The sequence below is a fragment of the Notechis scutatus genome, chromosome 3, assembly GCF_049901735.1.
Source record: "Notechis scutatus isolate UNSWTSFEM ecotype Mainland chromosome 3, rNotScu1.2, whole genome shotgun sequence".
In the NCBI taxonomy this organism is placed as follows: Eukaryota; Metazoa; Chordata; class Lepidosauria; order Squamata; family Elapidae; genus Notechis; species Notechis scutatus.
In genome coordinates, this window is record NC_142011.1 from 158,715,394 (window position 1) to 158,740,782 (window position 25,389).

At 39.2% G+C, this 25,389-nt stretch overlaps 1 protein-coding gene and 2 long non-coding RNA genes across 3 annotated transcripts in view; 2 read left to right on the forward strand and 1 right to left on the reverse strand.

Moving 5' to 3' along the window:
- LOC148131446 (uncharacterized) overlaps nt 1-25,389 on the forward strand; it is a 63,399-nt gene that overhangs the window by 4,344 nt on the left and 33,666 nt on the right. The window lies entirely within an intron of this gene.
- LOC113414831 (uncharacterized) lies at nt 131-10,941 on the forward strand. Its single transcript, XR_003371232.2, has 2 exons — nt 131-1,012; nt 9,078-10,941. It is a non-coding gene; the product is annotated as an uncharacterized LOC113414831 (long non-coding RNA).
- On the reverse strand, nt 9,219-25,066 carry NDUFV2 (NADH:ubiquinone oxidoreductase core subunit V2). Its single transcript, XM_026671915.2, has 8 exons — nt 24,921-25,066; nt 21,337-21,402; nt 20,099-20,161; nt 19,833-19,949; nt 19,344-19,512; nt 17,431-17,540; nt 12,943-13,019; nt 9,219-11,541 (listed from the first exon to the last, which is right to left on the reverse strand). The coding sequence occupies exons 1-8, from the start codon at nt 24,960-24,962 to the stop codon at nt 11,448-11,450; spliced, it is 738 nt and encodes a 245-aa protein (XP_026527700.1). The 5' UTR covers nt 24,963-25,066; the 3' UTR covers nt 9,219-11,447.

Genomic DNA, 25,389 nt, shown 5'->3' on the forward strand with positions numbered 1-25,389 from the left:
GGATGAGAGGAGTCATTCAATATATTAAGTATCTTCCTCTTACATCTATTCCTATACAGTTCTTCCAAAGAGGGGAGTGAGCAGCCAATGATGTTTTGGGCCGTCTTGATCACCCTCTGAATTGCCTTACAACCGCTAAATAAAAGTAGAAAATAAAAAGTCAGATGAAAACAAAATAAAAAACTAGAGTATTCTCTTTTCTCCGTGAAAGTAGTGATATATTTTTGAATATTGAATTAGCTTTGTTATAAAATTCTATACACACATATTGAGACATACATACATAAAATGAATTTGAATTTGCAATACCATAAGTTGTTGACCTTAAAAACAGATTTTCAATAACTTTTTTAGGGTAATTGATGAACTGGATTTAGTTTGAGAATCTGTAGCTATTTATACCAGACTGAAAATTCATTTGAAATAAGGCAAAGAAATATTGTATTAAGATCAGTTATGTGTACTGTATGTGTGTCCTCCAAGTCAACCTATGTTGCCTCATCATGGTGGGTGTGTAGTTTCTGGGAGAATGAGCTATGAACACCAGGCCTTTACAACAGTACAATATAGTTACATCATCTGGGATGTGAAGGTCATCCTAGGTACCCTTTTAAAGCAGACAGGGATTTATATATGGAAGCAGTCACATAAGAAAAAGAGGAAATGGATGATTGCTTTAGCAACAACTGCAAATATATCATTTCATACTGCATGGGAAAAGGCAATGGTAAGGCATTCCTGTAACCATGAAAGCCACCTGGATAGACAGAATAAAGTGATTGATGATATAATGCCAGGTGATGGGCCTCATGGACCAAGTGCCACTTAAATAAATGATAGCAAATATGATATTAAGAATAGCTGAGGGTTTTTAAGTACTACTAATGGTTTGATGACATGGCTAGATGGAAACCACGTCTAGTTCTGGGCATCTAGTTGCGGCAAAGTTGCAATGTAGCAAAATAAAACCTGAAGCTGAAAACAGAATTACAGGGGGAACCTAGAAGATAATGTGAGAAGTGTTAGAATAAAGTATCCATTTTTGTGACTCAAACCTCATGTTGAAAGGAATGTCTTTAAGGTAGGGAGGTACCAGGTACCGATTGAACTGTTGAACTATCCTGGAATGTCTCTGAAGTACCAGGTACCGATTGAACTGTTGAACTATCATGTACTTCACGCATGATATGTTGATGTATGCCCTCGTGTTGGGGAAGTGCTTGCTGCGTGCTATGCACCATATAAGGTAATGAATTGTAACCTGTATTCTGAAAGGTAGATTGTAAACCAAGCCATTTGCATAATGGGGCGGTAGTTTAGGGTATAAGAATAGAGTAAATGCTATGCTCTGGGTTCCTCCCAGCTGCCAAGGGTGGAACCCACCTCTGCAGATGTGTACTCAATAAAGCCTTTTTCCTTGGATCAACTTCGAGTCGTGGTGGTCTTTAGAGCCGCCACCTCACAGTTTGGGGGCTCGTCCGGGATCCTTGACGGTGGTCGACTGGAAAGCGGGGACCAGGTAAGAGAGTGGCCACGACCTCCCATTGAGAGGTACCTCTCCCTGAATTCGGTCAGACCCCTGAGGTGACTGGGAATCCAGACGGTCGTTGGAAAAAGTACTAAGACGAAATGCCGGCTGAGAGTTTGTGAGATCGATCTGAGTTGGGGACGCCCACACATCCTTTGACTGTGGAGAGTCCAGGAGTGATCAGATCAGGTAAACTTTGTTCCTTTCATTTGTAGTCAAAAAAAAAGAGAGGTCCTTAAACTCCCTGGGGGAATCCAGCGTCTGCTGGAGGACTGGGACTGGTGAGTCAAGGCTCTGGGAGTCTGGAAGAGTAGAGATGGAAAGGGACAGAGCAAAGGTCTTGGAGACCAGAAAGAAGCCTGTCTGGGACAGGGAAAATCTGACAATGGCAGACAATCGATTCCGGTAGATTCGCCTTTGGGACAACTACTCCAACAGTGGTTCTCCCTGAATCTAAAGGAATTCACTAGACATCTCGAAAAGAAACATATGGTTTATCTTTGTCGAGACCGATGGCCAAAATATCCTCTGATCCTAAATTTCCGTATCACTGGAGTCCTGAGGGGGAAACCAGTACCTATTGGATGACCCAATTGCGAAACTATATTCTCCAACACAAAATGACCACTCAAATTGCATACATAGATGTATGGTTTCATGTGAAATTTGAAGGTCCCGTCCCTCCAATCGAGGGTCAATACATGTCTCAACAGAAGGGCAACGAAAGCGAGACGGATGATTGGCTTCAGGGTCCGCCGCCTTCAAACCCAAATTTGAACAATGCACCCGCCAATGTTCCTATGGCACCACCGCCATTGCCGGTGGCACAACCCCCTCCTCAGCCGCCTCCGTATCCGCGACTGAGAAAAGAAGTGGAACAATTGAAGAGAGATGTTCAGAATTTTCCATTCAGAGACAAACCAGAAGTAGATGCCTTCCCCTTAAGGGAAGTGCCCAACGGAGTTAACGCCCAGGGTAACCCCGTCACGGTTTTTGTGGTTGCTCCCATAAAACCGACTAAATTGCGAGACCTGAAAAAGACTCTTCCAAAGCTGCATGAGAACACTCATGAGGTGGCGGAACAGTTGGAATTGTTTCTGGGGCCGAATGATTACACTTACCAGGATTTGATGTACATCCTGGGGCATCTGTTCACTCCTGAGGAGCGTAATCTTATTCGGACCTCGGCATGGAGAGCCTGGGACACCAGACACAATGGGCAACAAGGGGCGGTGGCAGGAGATCAAAAATTCCCCATAGCAGTTCCAAATTGGGATCCAAACACCGTGGCTGGCAGAGCAAGTATGAGGGATATGAGGGCAATGATCATGGAGGGAATTAAATTGGCGGTTCCACAGGGGAAAAACCTAAGAAAGGCCTTTGAGGTAACTGGGGACTATTGTAATAGACTCCGGGAAAGCCTGGTTAAATACTCAGGCGTGGACCCGGCAGCAGCGGCATTTGAGGCCATCTTCAAGGTGCAATTTGTGACCGGAGCTTGGCCAGATATCCAAAAGAAGATACAAAAGATGGATAACTGGGGGGCCGTGGGAATGGTTGATCTCCTGAAGGCAGCCCAACAAGTTTTTGTGAACAGAGACACCGTAAAAACCAGGCAGAAGTCACAAATGATGGTTGCAGCTGTACAGGCTGCAACAAAGAATGAAGTAAAAAAGTGGGAATTTTGGGAAGGGTCCAATTGGAGAAAGAAGAGAGAATTTTGGGGGATACAATCAGGGAGGTTTTCGAGGTCGAGGAAGAGGCTTTAGAGGAAGAGGCATGGGAATGAGACAGCCCGGAATGGATAGGAGCTGCTTCAGGTGTGGGAAGGAAGGCCACTTTGCGCGTGAGTGTCCGACCAACAGGGAAGAGCGGAGTTATGCGTTGTATGACGATTAGGGCTGTTCCGGCTCCTTTAAGAGGACCCGCGGGGAGCCATTGGTAAACATTTTAGTGGGTCCTGACCATCAGGAGCGGCTGTTCCTGATAGACACTGGCGCAAGCCAGACTTCTGTGTGTGACCCGGTAGAGGGCGCACATAGATCAAGGAAGGTGATAAAAGTAGTTGGGGTGAGTGGAAAATCACAGGAGGTAAGTGTGTTTGAACAAATTAGACTGGAGATGAATGAGGTAGTGACTGAAGCTGAAGTGTTGTACATTCCTGATTCTGGAGTGAATTTGCTGGGGAGAGATTTGTTGCCTGCGTTCGGTATCCAGTTGTGGGATACAGGGAAGGGAATAAGGATGTGTAAAATGACTGTGGAAGATGAGAGGGCAATTCCGGATGAGGTCTGGGCAGGAGGAGAGAAGGCAGGGCGAATGAACATTCAGCCGATTAAGATTCAAGTGCAGCCTGGGGTGACGAAGTTGTGGACATCACAATACTTGATGAGTAGAAAGGGAAGAGAGGGGTTGAAGCCTGTGATCGATAGATTGTTGAAATGGCATGTTGGAACCTACTATGTCACCCTTCAATTCCCCAATATTGGCGGTATTGAAGAAGGATGGGAAGTATAGATTAGTTCACGATTTGAGGAGGATAAACGAGATAGTGGTTCCCAGATTCCCTGTTGTGCCTGATCCATACACCATTTTAGGGAGAATCCCTCCCAAAGATAAGTGGTTTACGGTGGTGGATCTGAAGGATGCTTTTTGGGCTTGTCCACTTGAGGAAGGGAGCAGAAATCTGTTCGCTTTTGAATGGGCTGATCCAAAGACTGGAAGGAAACAGCAGTTGAGGTGGACAGTGTTGCCGCAGGGCTACACTGAAAGCCCATTGTTGTTTGGACAGGCTCTGGAGGAGAAATTAGTGTCGTTTGAGCGGCCAGGGAATGTGACATTGATTCAGTATGTGGATGATTTGTTGCTGACTGGGGAAAAAGAGAAAGAGGTCAGAGTAGCATCTGTGGCTTTGCTAAATTGGCTGAAGGAGCAAGGATTGACAGTTTCAAGGGAAAAGATCCAGTTTGTGGAAAGGAAGGTGAAATATTTGGGGCATTATATTCAGCAGGGGGTGAGGTCCTTGGATCCTGAGAGGGTGAAAGGGATCATGAGCCTGGCTCCTCCCAGAAATAAGACAGAAGTCAGGAAAGCTTTAGGGCTGCTGGGATATTGTAGGATCTGGGTGGATCAGTACACGGTTCTGGCTCAGTTCCTGCATAAGAAGTTGGTGGGGAAAGGAGAGAGTATTGAATGGGAAGAAGGGGACAACCAAAGATGGGAAAGCCTGAAGGAGAGTCTGTCCACTGCTCCAGTGCTGGCACTGCCTAACTTGAAGCTACCGTTTCATCTTTATGTCTCGGTGGCTCAGGGGACAGCAGTTGGGGTGTTGGCTCAGAAAAGGGGTGGATGCTTCCAACCTGTTGCCTTCCTGAGTAGAACATTGGAACCTGTAGTGAGAGGATGGCCGGTGTGTGTGCAGGCTGTCGCTGCAGCAGCTGTGCTAGTGGTGGAAAGCAAAAAGTTGACCTTCGGGGGAGCCTTAGTGGTACATTCTCCCCACCAGGTCACCTCTGTGCTAAGTCAGTTGGCAACAACCTGGATGACAGAAGGGTGAATTCTCAAATATGAAACCATTCTGAGAACAAGTCCTGATGTGGTGATAGGGACTGACAGGAACTTGAATCCAGCTGAATTTTTAGAAGGGAGAAGGCAGGAGTGGGAAGCTGAGGATCATGATTGTTTGTTGCAAGTAGATTTGATGACAAAGGTGAGGGAGGATCTGGAAGAGACTCCTTTGAAAGATGGGGAAAGGTGGTTTGTGGATGGATCAAGCAGGGTTGAGGAAGGAAAAAGGAAGTCGGGATTTGCAGTCGTGACAGGAGAAGGGGAGGTCATAGAAAAGGGCTCCCTTCCTTCCTCATGGTCTGCACAAAAGTGTGAGTTGTTTGCTCTGAAGAGGGCCCTGGAGTTGGCTGAAGGGATTGATGTGACAATCTGGACTGATTCCAAATATGCCTGGGGTGTGGTCCATACCTTTGGTAAAATCTGGCAGGAGAGGGGTTTTATCAAGGCTGATGGGAAACAAGTCGAACAATTACAGCTTGTGGAACAGGCCTTGGAAGCCCTGCAACTGCCAAATCAAGTGGCAATAGTGCATGTGAATGCTCATCAGAAAGGGAACACCCCAGAGGTAGTTGGGAACAGGTGGGCGAAGGAAGCTGCAGGGGAGGTGGAGCTGGTAATGGCTCAATTCCCCTGCTAGAAATGGAAACCGGAGGGAAGAGAGAAAGATGATTTGGAAAAAGAAGGGTGTACGCTGACGGAGAATGGGTGGAGAACCTCAGAGGGGGTGAGAGTGGTTCCTGTGAATGTAATGAGAGGAATTCTGGAGAAGGTACATGAGGGAGGACATTGGGGAACAGAGGCACTGGTGACAGCTGTGAAGCCACATTTTTGGAGTCTTAAGATGTGGACACTAGCCCAGAGCATCTGCTGGAAATGCTTGATATGTTTGAAAGTAAAAAAGAAAGCAGCAAGGAAGAAAGAAATGGGAGGGCGACCCCTAGTGAGCTGGCCTTTCCAGAGAGCACAGATTGATTTCACCGAATTACCAGAAAAGGGGGGTTGGAAATACTTGCTTGTGATTAAAGATCAACTGACAGGGTGGGTGGAGGCCTATCCGACCAGGAGAGCCACTGCCCCCACAGTAACCAAGATCCTGTTAGAACAAATCATTCCTCGTTATGGGATGATGGAAGCTATTGATTCTGACGGGGACACATTTTACACAAAAAGTGTTGCAATCTGTGATGGGAGTTGTTGGGGTGAAATGGGATTTGCACACCCCTTGGCACCCAGAATCCAGTGGGAAAGTGGAAAGGACGAACGGGGAATTGAAGAAACATTTGACCAAATTACAATTGGAAAATGGGTTACCATGGACAAAGAACTTATCTTTGGCACTGCTCGGAATCAGAACATGTCCAAGGAAAGACACTGGGGTCTCTCCATTCGAGATGCTAATGGGGCGACCCTACTTGGCAAAAATAGGGAATCCAATTCCTGAATTTAAAGATTTGTTTTTGAGAAAATATTTGCAGGCACTGTCCAGGTCTTTGCTTTCTCTCCATAAACAGGGACTATTGGTGCAATGACCACCTCTTGCTGGGAGCCAACATCCCTTTGAGACTGAAGATTGGGTTCTGATAAAGACTTGGAAAAGTGAGAAGCTGCAACCTAGCTGGGAAGGCCCGTACCAGGTGCTGCTGATAACTGAATCTGCAGTTCGCACTCGGGAAGGAGGCTGGACGCATTACAGCAGAGTCAAAAGGGCACCGGAACCTGAAAGACCTTGGAGGGCAGTTCCAGTGGGCGGTCAGCCTCTGAAGCTCACCTTGAAAAGATGAAGAAGTCTGAACCCTGGACTGAGCTAATTGTTTTTATTCTAGGACTAGGACTGGGAACTTCCTGGGGAAGTGAGAATTCACATCAACCCCAGAATGTTATCTGGGTTGTACTTGATTCCCATTCAGATATAGTCAGTTGGACTAGCGAAAAGAGGCCTCCCAATACTTGGTTTCCAGAACTGCAATTTGACCTGGGAAGGGTCCTCTTGTCCACCAACGATGACGAGTTCATAAAGAAACACCATTTTTACATCTGCCCTGGACATAAAACTGAAAGAAGCTACAAAAAGACTTGTGGAGGGGACGATCAGTTTTATTGTGCAGCCTGGAGTTGTGTGTCTACGGGACACATCTGGTGGGACCCTCCGTTAAAAGGGGATCTGATTCAGGTGACTAGAGTGACTCAGAGCCTTCCATGTAAAAGGAAAAGAAGGGACGGTAGGATCGAGGGAGAGTGTAATCCAGTAAGAGTCATTTTCACTGAGGTTGGGAAAAATTATGACAGGTGGAGACAAGGGGTTACTTGGGGAGTGTGACTATATGATAAAGTAAGACTAGGGTATCAGGATGAGGGAAATTTATTTACCATAAAAATGATACAATCAACCTTGGAAACCCCTGCAGCAATAGGACCAAATCCTGTGTTAAGGGAAAACTCCCCCGGAGAGATAGAGGGAACAACACGACCCACTGATAGAACCTCAGCCATCCCAGAGGAACCCAGGAGATTCACAAACCCGCTCTGGGTTTTAATGACAATGTCTCAGAGTCAGATCAGGGTTGCAGGTGGAAGAAAGGTAGTCAAACACTCCAATCCATAACGGGCCAAGGTGTGTGTATAGGAAAAGTCCCCAAGAAGTATCAACAATACTGTAATAGTACTAACTCGACCATCCAGGAAAAACTATTATATTCCTCCGATGATGGGATGGTGGGCGTGCAATACGGAACTCACTGCCTGTGCATATGGAAAAATAATAAACCAAGTGGGGTTTTGTATTTTGGTCCAAATATTACCTAGAATTTACTTTCATCCTGAGAGTGAGATGTATCAACTGTATGAACAAGGGGGACGTTTAAGAGTTAAGAGGGAACCAATCTCCACTCTTACCATAGCTTTGCTGGTTGGGTTGGGAGCAACAGGGGCTGGGACTGGAATAGCCTCTATAACAACTCAATATAGCCAGTATAACTATTTAAGACAAGCTATCGATGAAGACTTAGAACGAATAGAAACATCCATCTCACATTTACAAAAATCCCTAACCTCTTTATCGGAAGTAGTTCTACAGAATAGAAGGGGACTGGATCTGTTGTTCCTTCAAGGAGGAGGGTTATGTGTGGCGTTAAGAGAAGAATGTTGTTTTTATGTAGATCATTCTGGGATAGTACAGGACTCCATGAAAAAACTGAGGGAAGGACTGAACCAAAGAAAAAAGAGAAAGGGATGGCCATCAAGGGTGGTTTGAATCTCTCTTCAATACATCCCCCTGGATGACCACCCTAATCTCCACTTTAATAGGACCTTTAATTTTATTATTATTAATCCTCACCTTTGGTCCATGTATCTTAAATAAATTAATTAATTTTATGAAAGATCAAATTGACACAGTACAAATGATGGTGTTGAGACAACAATATGACCCATTGGGGCACCTGAAGGAACCTCCCGGAGAACAACTATGGGAAACAGCAGACTGGTTATTAACTGAGTTTGAGTCAAGGATGGAGCAAGAAAAGGGGGGATTGTGAGAAGTGTTAGAATAAAGTATCCATTTTTGTGACAAACCTCATGTTGAAAGGAATGTCTTTAAGGTAGGGAGGTACCAGGTACCGATTGAACTGTTGAACTATCCTGGAATGTCTCTGAAGTACCAGGTACCGATTGAACTGTTGAACTATCATGTACTTCACGCATGATGTTGATGTATGCCCTCGTGTTGGGGAAGTGCTTGCTGCGTGCTATGCACCATATAAGGTAATGAATTGTAACCTGTATTCTGAAAGGTAGATTGTAAGCCAAGCCATTTGCATAATGGGGCGGTAGTTTAGGGTATAAGAATAGAGTAAATGCTATGCTCTGGGTTCCTCCCAGCTGCCAAGGGTGGAACCCACCTCTGCAGATGTGTACTCAATAAAGCCTTTTTCCTTGGATCAACTTCGAGTCGTGGTGGCCTTTAGAGCCGCCACCTCACAATAAGAAACATGGGTATGGAACATCTCTACACAGTGAAATCATACAATGAATCATCTACACAGTGATATCTCATGTACTAATGAATTGAAATATCTGGAATTGAGTAGTTTTGTGTTTGTTTTACTAAGGAAATTTAAAAAAACAAAAAAATGGCATTTCTTTCATAGGATTCTAGCAAAGATGGGGTTGAGTCTAGTCAGTGACAAAATGTCTTACGCTTCTGGGACAGCCTTACTTCAATAATTGATACAGTATCAAGGTTAACAAATTTTATGATCAAGTTCAATCTGAAATGAACAGAATGTGGAAACAAAATATGCTGCTTGTGGTTGAATGGAATGTCATAGTTGGAAAAGGAGGAAAACAATGTTCCCCTAGGAAACGAAAATGAAGCAGAAGAATTTCATTTTTGACAATCCAATAATTTTTTTATTGTTAACACATTCTTCAAACAACCAAAACTGCTACACATTTGGACATTCCAGTCACAGCACACAAAAATTAAACACTACATTATTGTCGATTATTGGGAAAGTTGTATAATAGGAAAAAAAATGTTGCCAGGGGATGATTGTGAAGCAGATCCAACTGCTCATGTACAAATTCCAAGTCAACCTAAAGTGAAAGAAAGCCAAGGAGTTTCTACAATATGATCCTGAGCATAAACCAATCACCATTTTCAAGGATAACATCAAGAATTGCTTTCAAAACCTGAACATCATTTATAAGGAACCAGAGGAACTGTAGAATGAAATCAAATAAGTTGTTAATGGTCAATATGAAAAGAGATTGTAAAAGGTCAAGCAGCAGATGAAACAATAATACATATCAGAACAGATGATGGAAAATTGCCAAGAAGAGAGAAGCCAAAACTAAGAAAACCTGAGATCATGGAAAGAAACTTAATAAAAAAATTCAGAAAAAATACAAGCAGAATTATAATGACATCTGTAAAGATAATTGAGAATAGAACCAGATTATGGAAAAACAAAGTTTTCCAAAAGATTTCTGAACATAGAAGAATGTGGTATACTAAAATATCCCACTTGACAGATTAAAGTTCAAAGATCAGCAAGATGCAAGGACTATATATGAAATTTTATACAATTGGTATATTAGCATTCAAAATACTTTAGATTTTCCTATTTATAAGAAACTACTAGAAGATAAATTTAGATCACATGATCATTACCACAACAGAAAACTACAAGAATTTATGGATATCTTCAGAAGTATGGCAAGCAACAGAAGAATTAAGATTCTGACCAAACTATGCCTCTAACCTACTGGGAAGAGTATGCAATAAAACTTATTGTTCTTAGTTCTTTGATTGTATGTCTGATATACATGATTGTATCTGATATATAGTTTGGTATTTTTCAGACTGACGTTATTGACAAATAGATGATTAATTCATTTTCCTGTCAGAAATTAAAAACATTTTTCCATTTATTTACTAAATAAATTTATAAACTACCTGTTTTATGTATGTCTGGGTGATGTACAATTTAAGTTTTATACACATAAAAGTATAATACACATAAAATACACAAATTATGATGCAGAATTGTCTACATTTTTAATTTTTTGGTAGTCATTTTGGGTGGATACTTCAAAAACAGCTATAATTGGCATTAATAGATATGTCATTTTAATTATTTGCCTGATTTGTATGCTGTCACAATAAAAGGACAGCACTTTACATACATAATTATAAAACACGCATAATAAATGAATAATAAAAACAAAGGACACAGTAACACAAGTCACTGTTATGTCAGTTCTTTTCTGAAAGACTCCAGACCAACTCAATTTTTAGTAGTTTGTGGAAAGGCAATGCTCTCAAAAGTAATAGGCAATCAGTGCAAGGCTTTTTTTAAGACTAAAATTTTTCTTCGGTTCTCATTTAACAATAGACAAATATTTTTGTAAGAATATTGTTCAGAATCACACTTTTTAAAAATTCTCTTTGTGCCATTATCTCCAAAGAATTTTTATAGCATTCTGGCTACTTCATCAGTATACCAATTAATCCTGTATTGTGGGATGCCAAAGAGATTCATTTGTTTGCAAAATCTTGTAATTAGTGAACAGTATGCTATCTTTTCCATTACATTTATTTTATGTACTTCTGATGTGTCACATATAATATAGGGAAACAAACATCTATATAACTATTCATTAATAATTATAAATGTAGTTGATCTACACTGCTGTTTCTGAATAACTGGAATTTTTTTATTTCTTCCATTTCTTGTTTCTAACAAATAAAATACATGTTTAGCCTGTTTAAAATAACAATATAAACTTGAATTTCCATTGTCCATATTTTAGAATTTATTTTTTCAATGATTTTACACGTAGAACAATAGTTTTAAAGATCTGATCGAACTCCAAAACCAGGTCCCTTGGGTGGTTGTGTCAGAGAAGTCAGACCACCAGATGGCTCACAAGAGAAACGTCCATTTCTGAAAAGTAATAGAAATTCAATATTAGACATTGTTCAGTATATTTTTAGTCATTCTGAAACATCCACAAAAATCTGTTTCAACTTTTGATGATTTGTTTTAAGCATCTTTTAGTTCAATACAAGATAGAATGTGATGGAAAGAAATAGAAATGTGGGGCTGGGGTTTTTTAGCTGCCAAAAGTACACATTATTTCTGATTACAGATAATGCTCAACTTTATGACTAATGAAGCCTGCCCATTATGGCTGTAAGTCATGACAGTTGTAAAGTGGGTCACTGCATGACCAACCTAATTTTATAACTTTTTTTTTGAGTGATTGTTATGCAACCGCCACAGTCATTAAGGGAACCAACTGTTGACAATGGGCTAGTTTTACTGAAAACCAGAAATAAATATCACTTATAAATGCCAGTAAATGTGACTGCAAGCAGCTGAAAATGTAGTCATGTGAACCTGGAGAAGGGGGGGGGGGAGCTAGCCATTAGAATTGGGTTATAAGTACACTTGGCAATGTACATCGTAACTTCAAATGGTTGCTAAGCAACTTGTCATAAATTGAGAACTGCCTGCACACTGAAGTTCTGTATAAATCTGCTTGAGTATAATCCCACTGAAATCTGTAAGAATTACTTAAGTGTAACTGAACAAAATTAGAATCTGACTATCTAATAAGAATATTATTTTCTTTTTCCATCTTGAACACTTTCCCACATTTCCTATAGACATATCTTTGTTCTTAAAAGGAACAGTATTAACATCACGTAACAAAAGAAAATGGCTTCTCAACAACTAATAAAAACCCCTGAAATTTCAGAATTTAATGAAAATTAACCAAATGATCATCACAAATCAATGATACACAGTGCAATATACCTAACAAATACATTTAATAAACCTTTTCCTATACAACATCAAAATACATTGATAATTGTTGGTTGAAACTTTGCCTAGAAAGATCATATAACATCTAAAATTTGGGGATATAGGGCTACCAAATTAAACACTTGAAAGAATGTTACCATATTTAGAAATGATACAAATATTTCATATATAAGAAAGCAATCTATTTGCAATAAAATTTGGCAAATACTTGATATTACTTCTCAAAAATGTCTACAAACACCTTTCTCTGATTCTTATAATTTAGTAGCAGCTTCTTGTAGGCCACCACAGCATGGAACATAAAAAGCAAAATGTCTTTGTAATAAGATTTTATATTTAATCTCAAACTGAAATATCCTGAGAACTTTCTACAACAGGTCCCCTACCCCAGTGCTCCCAATGCCTAAAAGGTTGGGGGCCACAATCCTGCCACTCTACAGGATTGTTTTAGTAGGTGTTTTATTTTTTATTTTATTTTTTGCTTTCTCATGGTATTTTATTATGTAAATAATATACCTTGGTCCAGGTTTTGGAACATTTCCAGCTTTCAGTTCATCAATTATGTTTTCAATGTCTTTTGTTGTCAGGTCTTCCTGTAAAATTAAATGAAAACAATATTCCACAAATTAAATATGACATTTTCTTCATCTATGAGTATGTTTATTGTATTTAATATGTTATAAAACTCTTTGATACAGAAGACTACAATAATTGTACTTCAGAAGTTATTAGACTATCTTATATTTATTTAAATGGCTGCCTATCTTTCAATGGTGACTGTGATATTCTGAATATAATCTAAAAACTATACATTAAGATTAAAGATAAACACATATTGTATTTTATAGTGTCTGTATCAAATGCATAGTTAATGATGAGTTATGTTAGCAATAGAATATTGGCAAAATTAGATATATTTCTTAATTTTCCAACTAAAGACAAAAAAGGAAAATACTAAAATCTGTCTATGTTTAGCATGTCAATTGAGTTGAATTCCACATACTTAGTAAAAAGCACCATACTGTCATTGAACACTGCATGTGATTCAGCACAGGGATTTTCAAGCCTTTTCAAGTTATGGAAACAATTTATATATTTTTTTAAAAATTCTCGTACTCACAACAAGAGGTAGCACATTGACTATGTTTGAACTCCCCCCCCCCCAATCTCTCAAGGAACCACGTCAAGTTCTCATGAAACCCTAGTGAGAACAAGGGTACAATTTGAAAAACCTGATTTTGTGCACAAAAGCAATCTAGGTAGTATACAAGCAAACTTATCAACTGAATGAGTAAGAGTTTTACACTGATATGAAGGGATCACATTTCACGTTGCCAGGATAAAAGCCTTTATAAAGCATCATCTATCTTGTAATGAATTTATTCAGATAAATATGAATAAGGACACGTGCCAATTAGAAACAATTCAATTAAAAAGATAATGGTTTCATAATGAACAAAACCTCTTGACAAGAAAAATTATGGTTATCACTGACAGAGATAAATCTCCTGCAGGAGCCATATTCATATTTCCTTTCCATTGTGTTTTCAATCAGTATAGGCATTACCTATATATTCCTGTCCAGTGAGAAGGCAAATGGCACCAATGACCAATTTGCACTCTACCAAGAGTTTGGGTGTGAATTATGTTATACAGGTAGTCCTTGACTTAAAACCTTTTGTTTAGTGACCATTCGAAGTCACTACAACACAAAAAAGTGACAAGATTGTTTTTCACACTTGCAACCATTGCAGCATCCTCATGCTCATGTGATCGAATTTGGACACTTGGTAACTGGCTCATATTTATAACATCTGCAGTGTCCTGGGATCATGCGATCATCTTTTGTGTCTGTCTGAGAAGCAAAGTCAATGGGGAAGCCACCCTCACTTTACAAGTGTTACTAACTTCAAAACTGCAGTGATTCACTTAACACTGTGGCAAGAGAGTCATAAAATGGGACCAAACTCACTTAACTGTCTTGTTTAGCAATAAATATGTGGGGCTCAATTGTGGTCATAATCTTAACCAGACTGTTAAGTATGCTTTGCTCCTCATGGAGGCAATCTTTGCTGCTATTAGACAATGAAATTTGTTGGGTCAAGTCTTTAAGCTTCCTCTAGTAGCCTTTCTACCTATGAATGTTCTTGACTACTTAATAAGAATCCAAGCTGTGTTATTTTGTCGTACCTTCCTCTCTTCTAGATAGAGCTATACTTAGGCATAGCCAGTCACTAAAAGAATAGGGAACTGGCTATAATAGACAGCTGGACAGAATTGCAGGTGTTTTGCTTGTTTTGTTTGTTGAAGAGGTATCTTTTTTAGTGGGGGAGTACACCAAGACCGTTCTTACTCCTAGCAAACGCTCAGGATGGAGCGATCCCTGTTAGGAAAGGGAAGTCCTCAGTTGCCAGCAGAATCAAGCTAGGCTCTTTCACGCTAATTCGGGCAGTGGAGGCTATGCCGGTCAGACCGGGGAAGCCAGCCAACCGATCGCAAGAGGACGACTCCTGACATCCGAAAGACAATCCAGGAACGCTACTCTGTATTTGCTCAAGAAAAAGCTGAAATAGGATCTAGACCAAAACCCGTCCAACCTGAGCAAAAGACTGAGTAAAAAATGGGACCACAGGCAAAGTAGGTGTGTCCTCAGAACTTGGACTCAAGTCTAATGAGCGACGAGACAAAGAGTTCCTGGATTCTCTCATCAGCACACTGAAGAACATATCATTACTTTTAACTTTTAGTTTTGATACAATTTTGGGGGTTTATTTATTTATTTTATTTGAGTGCATTATGTCTGTTTGTTTCTTACATTCTATTTATTTTTTTGCCACAAACAAAAGTGATTGTTGATAATGGGGGAAGCAATTTCTGAGGCAATTTAATTTTTAAACCAGTTACAGTTTAAAAAATAATTGTGATTGCTTAGCACATCAAAATTTACCTAGGATGTCTGTATAAGATTATCATTTTTAATAATGCATGGGAAACATTTGTGGCATCTACTTCAGGGTTTCAGAGGCAGAATGCAAGCTGGCTTAAAGGGCAGAAAATATATTACGAATGAAGGCAAATATACATGTCCCAGGATAATGTTGCAAGATCCAATCTGGATCGGTCACTGGGACCAGAGGTCTTCTGAGCTTTTGGACTTGTGTTGGAGCCAATCTTCAGGGAATTTTTCTCTCACCAGAATGTGTCCTTTGGGCTATTCTATGTTTATTTATGTGATGCCTACTGGTTGATTGGTGTATTGATGGCTGGCAATTAGCTGTTGTTTCCTTGTGCTGCCAAAACTACAAGGTTTAAATGTGACTCTTGATGAGATCATGATTTCCTCTGACATAGTGTCCCTATTTACATCCACCCCTCCTCATTTAGCATACAAATAATAGATTTTTAAAAACCAGAAGAGTACCAGGGACACAAATCATGAAGTTACTCCAGTATTGCCAGCATACCTTATTCATGTTCAAAAGGGAGGTGTATGACCAAAAAGAAGGGACATCTATGGGATCCCCAGTATCAGGAGTCATTGCAAAAACTGCTGTGCGAACTAGAACATCACGCATTTCAAAACTACACATCTAAATTTTGGTGCTCCTATGTGGGCAACATCAACAAAAGAAATGCACTGAAAGATTTTCATACTGTACTGAACTTCATCTTTCCGGACATACAATTCACAATGGAGGAAGAAACAGCTAGACAATTACCATTTTTAGATATGCTTGTCAATAGGCAGGAAGATAGAAGCCTAGAAACCAGGATTTATTGCAAGGCCACCAATACTCCACATACTCTTAGTTTCAACAGTAACCATCTACTGTCACAAAAAATGTTGCCTCAGGACACCAAATGCAGGGTGAAAACTCATGTAGTGTAGTACACAGCAAGCTAGATAACTGGAAAGAAGGTACCTACATGAACAATTCAGGCAAAATGGGTACCCACAAGCATTTATTACAAGATACCTATGCAACACACAAGAAAAATGAAGAAAGAAGGTGTAAGACTATATGGCACACCCTGCTATATATCAAAAACATTTCAGTAGCAGTAGAATGCAGCTTCTGACATCTGCAAGTGGGCATTGCATACTGCCCAGTGGCTACCGTATGAGGACAAATCATGCATTGCAAAGATCACATGGAGGTAGGAGATATTTCTAATGCAATTTACTGGATTCCCTGCATGGATTTTGCCCCATGACTATGTAGGATGGACAGAGAGGAAGCTAACCACCAGATCACAAGAATACAAGCAAGTGGTCAGACAAGTAGACTCAAACTCATTGGTAACCTCACATAGCTATGAACAAGAACATATAGTCAATTTTGCAGTTATTACCAGTAAGATTGTTGACTGTGCAGGTAGAAACATAGCCGGGGAAATGACTGAAGTCTAGGGAACATGCTCCTTCTCAGTCAACAGAGTACTGATTTACCACCAGCTTACCAGGTATTTAGAAGCCATGGACTTGACAGTACACCAATCAACCAATAGGAAGGCACCATATAAATACAATCATAGAATAGCTCACATTCTGGTAGAGAGAGGTTTCCTGAGGACGGGCTCCAACACAAGTCCAAAAGCTTGGAAGACTAAATCTCTGGTCCCAGTGACTGACCCAGATTTGATCTTGCAGAAAATATATTGTTCTATGCTTGGTAGACAGCGTAACCGTATTCATATATCTGATCTTTATATGTTGGAAAATGTATAGAATTTCATAGCACAATAAATAATATAATAAGCAAAGTGCCTGAAACTCTGAACTTCCTTCTTGAAAAAAAAATGACTTTTTTTTTTATCATGATGGAACAACAAATAAAATATTGAGAACCACTGACCTAATTCATATAAAATTTCAATAAATCTGTTCATTAGAATATCATATGAAAACTCATACCCTTGCTGTTTATGCTAATTTAATATTTCTAGGCAACAAGCGTATACAAAATGGATACACTGAAAAATCTAAGGCTTATTTCTACTTACATAATAGTTGTCATTTATTTGTACCATTGGTGCATTTACACAAGCTCCCAAACATTCAACTTCAGTTACAGTGAAAAGTTTGTCAGATGTAGTTTCCCCAACTTTTATACCTGAGGCAAGACAAATTAGTTTGATTTATAATAAAGCAAACTGTAAACATGAAAACTTTATGTCCATTTGTCCCAATACAATGTTCCAAAATAGATCATGGCAGTTTATATAATTCAGTATTGAATTTACTTTATTAAATTAGCATATGTTTCCCAACCTGTTCTCGCCACTAGAGTTGCAATCCTGTTTATAGGAATGTATGGGTATATAGCTGGCCGTTAGATAATACAAGAAGCCAAAAGTTATCTTAAATGAAGGCATTAATTTTATTTCATAAACTTCACAAGAAACTATTTTGTGGACTGGAGAAGAATGAAGTAGTATCTTAAATTTCAACAAGCTTAAATGTATGCATCTTGTCCCTTAACGGATCTCATACCACAAAAAGCCAAAACGTTAGTGTCTTCTTCTCAAAAATCGGAAATAGAAGCTGGAAAAATATGTTGATAGTACAGCTACATTTTAAAATCAGCTTTATTATAGCCATTTTAATGGAAATACTGGGTCACCAAGGTCCTGGTTTTTTTTTTTTAATGATTTCATTAGGACTGTTTGTTATTACAAAAAACATTAAAAGTGTGAGTTTTTTTACTTTTGTTTCTCTTTTCTATTCGTGTGTATGTGCATGCACGCACGCTTTAAAAAGATTTGATCTTTATTATGGTCACGGACCAGCACAAAAAATTAAACATTAAAATAAAGCAAAAATAAAGAACCGAACAGAAGAAGGTACAGTAATATATTACAATTGATATCAATAGTGAGATCAATAGTGGGTGAACAAGATCTACTTAATTTTGACAGTATAATAAAACTTAAATATATTCAGAAAAACTAAATCATACTGATGAGACACTAGTAGTTGTACACAAAAGAGATCAAAGTTTCTGGGATGTTTAATCAGAAAACGGGTTATAACTCCATTATTCCCTATTGGGTGGGGTGGGGTGGTTGTGTGTTAGCATTTTGGCTTTCAAGCTACAAGAACAGATTTGTTTTCATTAATCTGTATCTTGCCTTTGGATTCTTTCCAGTTGAAAGGGGAGAGTGTGTTATGGTGCTGTGCAAGTGGAGGTGGGTGGAATATGCTATGGAGTGTGTGGGGAAGTTGCAGATATGCACTACTGGTATACTTGTAATCCTTTCCAGATGGGCAATGCAGTAAGGAGCAAAGGATTCCTTGGGGGAGGGGAGAGGTTGGAGAGGCCCTGAAAGACCCAATGGAGGGTGCATGCAAATGTCTTTCTACTCAGGCTGAAAATTCTTTCACTCAGGCTGAAAATTTTGGTTTTTTGGCAGGGAGGATTTTTAAGGCCTGAATGGATCCTCCCAGGGTTTCCCCTACACCCTGAGGCATCCCACACCCTACCTGGGACTCTTAATCACTTAACCTGTTAGATTGGTCAATAATAACTCGGAACAAAGCAGTCACCTGAGCAGTCACATGATATCTCATTCAACAATCACTTCACTGAATTACCAATATTGCTGATATATTCAAGAACTACCTCCCTTAACTTCTCAAATTACTGGCTTCTGTTTTCTCAGACTCTTATTTCCTTTATTTCCTTTCCACCCTTTTCTTCTTCGCTGTAAACCAGCCTCTCAGACTAGGCAGCTCCACCATCAACAACTAAAAAAATCCTGTTGTCCAGCTCTCCAGAGTATAAGGGTAACGTCATGATTGAGTTTCTTTGCAAATATGCTTTTCATATTTGAGTACAAATATAAATTGGGTTAAGTAAGAAAAGTCAATACAACATGAACAGACTCATGATACAGGAAAATTAAGTGTTTCATACCAAGCTTGTTCTGAATGGCTTCTAATATACTATCTGAATCTTGAAGCATACAAGGTGTGGTAGTGCAGACTTGAATATGATATTTCCCAACAGGCTTACGATTAAACATTGTATAAAATGTTGCTACTTCATAAACTCTCATAGGAGGCATTTGTAGAATCTCAGCAACCTATAAATAGGAGATCATTTTTTTATTTGAATAATATATTTACATATATATTGGTACTTTAAGCAGAAGGAATAAAAATATCTCAATATCTTATTTTTCTTAAATTATAACTCACAGAATTATTGCACAGAGTGCAACTTGAAGTCAGTAAATACTGTAAAATTATCTGAATATTTTTAAGATTGAAAAACTTCCTTATATGATCTGACAACATTCTAAATTATTTGTTTTAAGAGAGGTACCTAATGAATATTAACATTATTTTGTGTTAATATTGTTGGGTTATAAATATGCTAAAATATCAAATTAAAGATAAGTACCTTATTCATAGCTGATATAGGTAACCATCCATGTTGTCTTTGAGCTAAATCCAGGACTGGGATTACTGCCGAAGATTTATGTCCTTCTGGGTAGTTATTTACTATTACGTCTATCCTCTATTATTAAAGAAAATAAATATTACAATAACCAATTTTACTGAAATAGAAATACAGCATTTCACTCATCAAAACATGAAAAATCATCAAAAAGGGACTAAATGGCATAAAAGCCCAAATAATTTAATAACAAAATAAAGAAAGCATACCTTATAGTTTTCAGGAGTGAAATCAAAGGGGGTATTTGGGTTGTTTTCAGCAGTATCTCTGTGCTGTATACAATAAAATGAAAAGATGGTTAGATACAGAAAAATTATAGCTCCTGTATCTTAATAATTATGATCCTTCATGAGATTCATTTTACAAAAATATGAAAAGCTGTACTAGCAACTGAATTACTGGAACCATCTTCTATGCATCATCACTCAGTAGTTTCAGAAATGTTGCATCATGTTATTTAATTATATCACACGGGATATGAAAAAAGAATACTAATAGTGAATACTTGATCATCAGTGTTTCAACTTACATGTTTATTATGTAAGCAAATTGCAATAAGTGAATGTTGCAGTAATTGGATGCAGAATTGAAAAATAAAAGTTTATGATAACCTATACAGTTGCATGTCGTTTAATTGATCACCTAAAGCTATATAAATTATTGTACCCAGTCTCATATTATAGTACAGGTAGTCCTTAAGAAATGACTGTTCGAACAACGACCGACACTCCAAAACTACATATGAATGCAGTAGGCGCAGAGCGTGTCTCCCTCCCCCACCATTAGCCTTATGTTCGCGGGCAGCCATGGTGAACTTTTCAATTGCCACAGGCTGGAAAGTAAGGTTGATGCCGCTCAGCCCCCTCCCCCAGCTCGCATTTCCACTTGGAGTCCTGGATTCTCAGCAGCACAGCTGTTAGGAGTGGCCAGGGACTACATAGCTGTGCTGCCGGCATTGCCACTAAGCCAGCCGGCCCGCCCATCCACCAGCCTGTGCCCTTCAGCCTTACCTTTGCGGTGAACAGACCTTAACCTCACCCTTCGCCCTTACCTTTGTAGTGAGCAGACCCCCGCGGGCTGGAAGATAAGGGGGGCAGCTGGAGGAGGGGTGATGCAGGCGGCGCAGCCAGCCATGCAAGGAGTGGCGGGGAGGGGGAGGGGCTTAATCACCAGTGTGCACAGCCTGGATAGATTGAGTTGGCAGGCTGTATCTGTCCTGCAGGCCGTAGTTTGAGGATCTATGTTCTAAGTAAACATAACTCAGCAGATTGATACATTGGCCAAGTACAATAATATATATACAATCATCTACAAGACTATGTATAGCGGTTTTATTATTACTAATAGAAAAGTGTAATGTTATAAATGCTAAGTTGCACACAAATAAAAGCCACATTTTTTCCATTTTACTTAACGTTTTGTATAATCATTTATGCAAACTACTTACCACAAATAGAGTTCCAGCACTACTCCTGCATTCTGCTGATGTAAGAAGGCAGCGGATATTTGTCACCTACAAATATTTCATACAAAGCAAATAGTTTGTATTTCCAATTACAACTAAGAAATCTAATCAATCTTAAATTATGCTTAAATCCTTACTGAATTAGATGGGTCTATTTTAAGTTACTGTACTGCTGATAATCTGTCTACACCACATATAAACAAAAAATATATAGTATTAAATGCAAAAATAGATAATATCTGTAATGTGTATTAGTGTTTCAAATTTGCCCTTTACCTCTAAATCTCTATGATTCAAAAAAAGAAATTAACTGCAGGTAGAGCAGGAAAGATAAACAGCTTGAATTTCATCTTGCTGTAGCCTGCTCTTTAGAAATCCCTATAAGGCTCCTTTTCTACAGGAACTAAAAAAGGCATCCTATCAACAGAATCTTCTGTATTTTTGTGACATAATAACCAACCATAATCATCCCCTTCTATACATCTGCTTACATGAATAAAATTGTGATAACTAGATTACAAATCTTTAATATAGAAATATCTAACAGTTTGATTTACTATCTGCTGGCATGCTAAAGAAACTGCAAGTTCTGAAAAGTAACATTTGTTATCTTCATAATAATTTTATGTTTCTTTAAAAAGTCTAAAACAGTCCTAATAAAATGGATTGGAAAATTATTGCAACAAGGAAGTTGTTCATTTTTGAACAAAAACTGAATGACAATGAGAAGGCATTCAACAGAAACATGCTGAAGAAACACAGTATTCCTTTGAATGAGTTTAAAACTCCAGACCAAATGAACTGGCTATAGTATTCTTGAGACTATAGGTATTCTTGAGGAATTCTGGAAAACTGATAAAATAACAGCTGAATGAATGATAGCAAATGGCCCAAAGAAAAGAGAAACCTCCAACGAACTATAGACTAGTTGGTACAATTTCAATATCTAGGAAGATTCTAGAGCAGATAATAAAATGATACGGTACCCTGAAAATAATGTGGCAATTCTCAGAAATCAGAACCTATCTTGCTACACTAATGCGACCTCTTTTTGATCATGTAATTTTCCTAATGGATTCTAAGAATCTTGCAGTCTTACTTTTGCAAAAACGTAACAAAATATTCAGTGGTAAGTTAATTAAAAAGTTAGTTAAGACCCAGCAAAAGGGACACCACCAGGAAATTATAGGCCAATAACATACTGTTTGACTTATTTACAAGCATAATAGTAGACAAATAAAGATTTAGAAGAAAATAATATCTTTCCAGTAGGACAGAGAGAGAAAAGGAAAAAGAGTACCAAAAATTCAAAATCTGATTGATAAAATATTGGAGAATTACAACAGCTGAAATCCCAATTTGCATATGGTGTGTATTGATTATAAAAAAGTGTTTCCTTGCAAAACTCATTAGAGCATCAAATGTTTGGAAACAACTAGAATGTTTATAGAAAAAATAATGAATTAGTGGAAGACAGAATTGGTGGTTGGAATATTTCCTAATGATAAGAGCGTTTCAATTATGGAAGACTGGTTAAGAGATGGGTGGCTCTCTTTCTGGATGCATTTAAATAAAGACCATCAGTCAGATGTTTAGGTGGATTTCTGCAGTAGGCAGGGAATTGGAGATGATGATCTCAGGTTTTTTCCAATCAGTACATCTTAACTAAAAAGAAATATTAAGTCAGATGCCACAAGGATCCCTTCTGGATTTTCTAAACATGTTATTAATATTTACAAAGGAAATGCTTATTGAGGTTGTGCAGAACACTCAATTAGGTGAGATATGTATGCTAATTTCTTAGAAGCCTGAAATCAAATTCAACACTTTGCCACATTAGAGATACAAACTGAAAATAATAGAACAAATAAAGTGAATAACTGGAATGAAATCTATCAGAAAATTGTAAAGAGTTTTATTTAGGTAACATCAAATCAGAAAGAAAAAGTTCTTTGCTTGTTTGGTAAGAATTCTTGTGAAATATAATCTTGGAATAACAATATGATCTGATGGTAAAAAATATTTCAATTTTAGATCTCAGCAACAGAATATAATTTCCAAACCCAGGAAATTAAGAATGCCACTTTTAGTTGTGCTCAGTTGTGTTTAACCCATTTTAGTTAGTGTGTGCAGAATAAAGCATCTCAAAACACAGTGTTTAGTTCTAGGCAGCTCCCTCTACCTTAAAAGATTCTGAGGAAATAAGGTAATTCAGAGAATGGCATTGGGATGATTTGCAGACTAAAAAGTTAAGTCATATGGAGAAAGATTATATTTAGCCATGAGAAAATATAGAGTGGGGTGTAGCAAGATGATTGAGATGGCAGCTTGATTTTTTGTTGTTTACCAAATTTATGAAAAGGGTTACACAACCGGCAAGATTAATAAATGCCTTCAGACTATTTGATGTACCTTAATTTCTATTTCAGCACTTAGTGAACGGCTTAGCCTAATTGGCCTAAATGACCTCTTCAGTTCCATGAAATAATCTATACTTTGATAGCCTCCATGCAAGAGACAATATGCAGTAGATACAACAGACATACAAGCAAATGTACTGAAGTATGAATGTTTAAAAATGATGTTGGTGCAGCTATTAGCCAGATATATAGCTGACTGTCATATAATTTTGATTAAGGAAACATTAAACAAGATATGACTGCTAGTTTAATGGATTTATTTGAAAGTTTGACAGTGTCCTGGGTAGCAAATTTTTTCTGCAATGAGCAAAGTCCATTTAAATCAACCAGGCCATACAAATACAAAAATAATGCATAGTGAACAAACATAAACATACTGTCCATGTCTTTGCCTGGTATACTATTTCCTTTTGTTTATTAAAAAATAAAGATAGCATCAGGAAGCACTCAGTATCTTGGACATTATGAAAAGGAAAAATGGACAGTAAATCTTTTGAGTTTTGTATTTCTAACTCTTGATCTGTAAGATTCAAGTTTCTTTTAAAAATCAATATTCATATATCTTCCACACCAATGCTACTTGCCAATAGGATAAGAGACCACAGCAGTTTCCCATACGTGTAACTATCCAACTCAAATGTACGTAGAAAATGCTGCCTGCATTACTCTGCATACAGCTTCAGCTCCTGTGTACCATTGATCAGTAAGGGTGTATTTTAACGCGAGACGACGACCTTTGGGGAAGCCAAGAGGTAGAAAAACCGTTCGGGCGATGATGACGATTGCAAATATTTCAGCCGCTATCGCCTAGTTCGACACACGCGAATTAGCAAAAACGGAACGAATCTGAGAATTAAGACGGACTGATTTTCGGGGCGATATAAAGGCATAGTTCGCTCCGCCTCCATCTTTCCCTCGCTTGCCGGCTTACGCGCGCCGCTTGTAGAAAACAGCGTTGCTCTGACATCCGCCCTTCGTTTCTCCTCCGCCGAGGAAGTGAGGTACAACAGCCCGAACCTCACGCTCCTCCCCTTCCCGGAAAGGAAGGCCACGATGCCCTTGGCTGCTCAAACTCTCCCTCGAGCTCTTTAACGGAGCCCCACTTGCTCCTTGAAGGACGCCAACCTTTCCCGGCCCCCTCCTTACCAAGCGTGGAAAGGCAGTCCGAAAACCAACAGAGAACAACATGGCAGCAGCCACCCTCGCCGCCACCTCAACCCGGCTCGCTCGCCCGCCCGCCCTCAAGAGTCACGGAGACTCACTACCCTGGGCGCTCTCGCCAGCGCATGCGCAACCGCCGCAGTGAAAATTGGCGTGTTTGGGAGTGCGACGCGTGCGCTCTTTTAGGCCCGTTATTGATGGACGCGCCCGCTACTCTTTATTGGAGAGGCGGCGTAGGAAACGCGAGGTTTTCCTTTCGAAAGTGTGGCTGAGGACCGTGGAAGAGATCCGATAGGAAACCTGGCAGTCTCTTTTTCAGGCTGGAGTCCTGATGCGTACTTTTAGGCTTGGTGGGTTTTTTTTAGTCCCAGCTTGCAAAACCACACTTCTACAAAGCTGCCAAGACTGCCTTCCTGTGCCGTAGGAGTCTGCGCTTGAGATATTTATTAAGTTG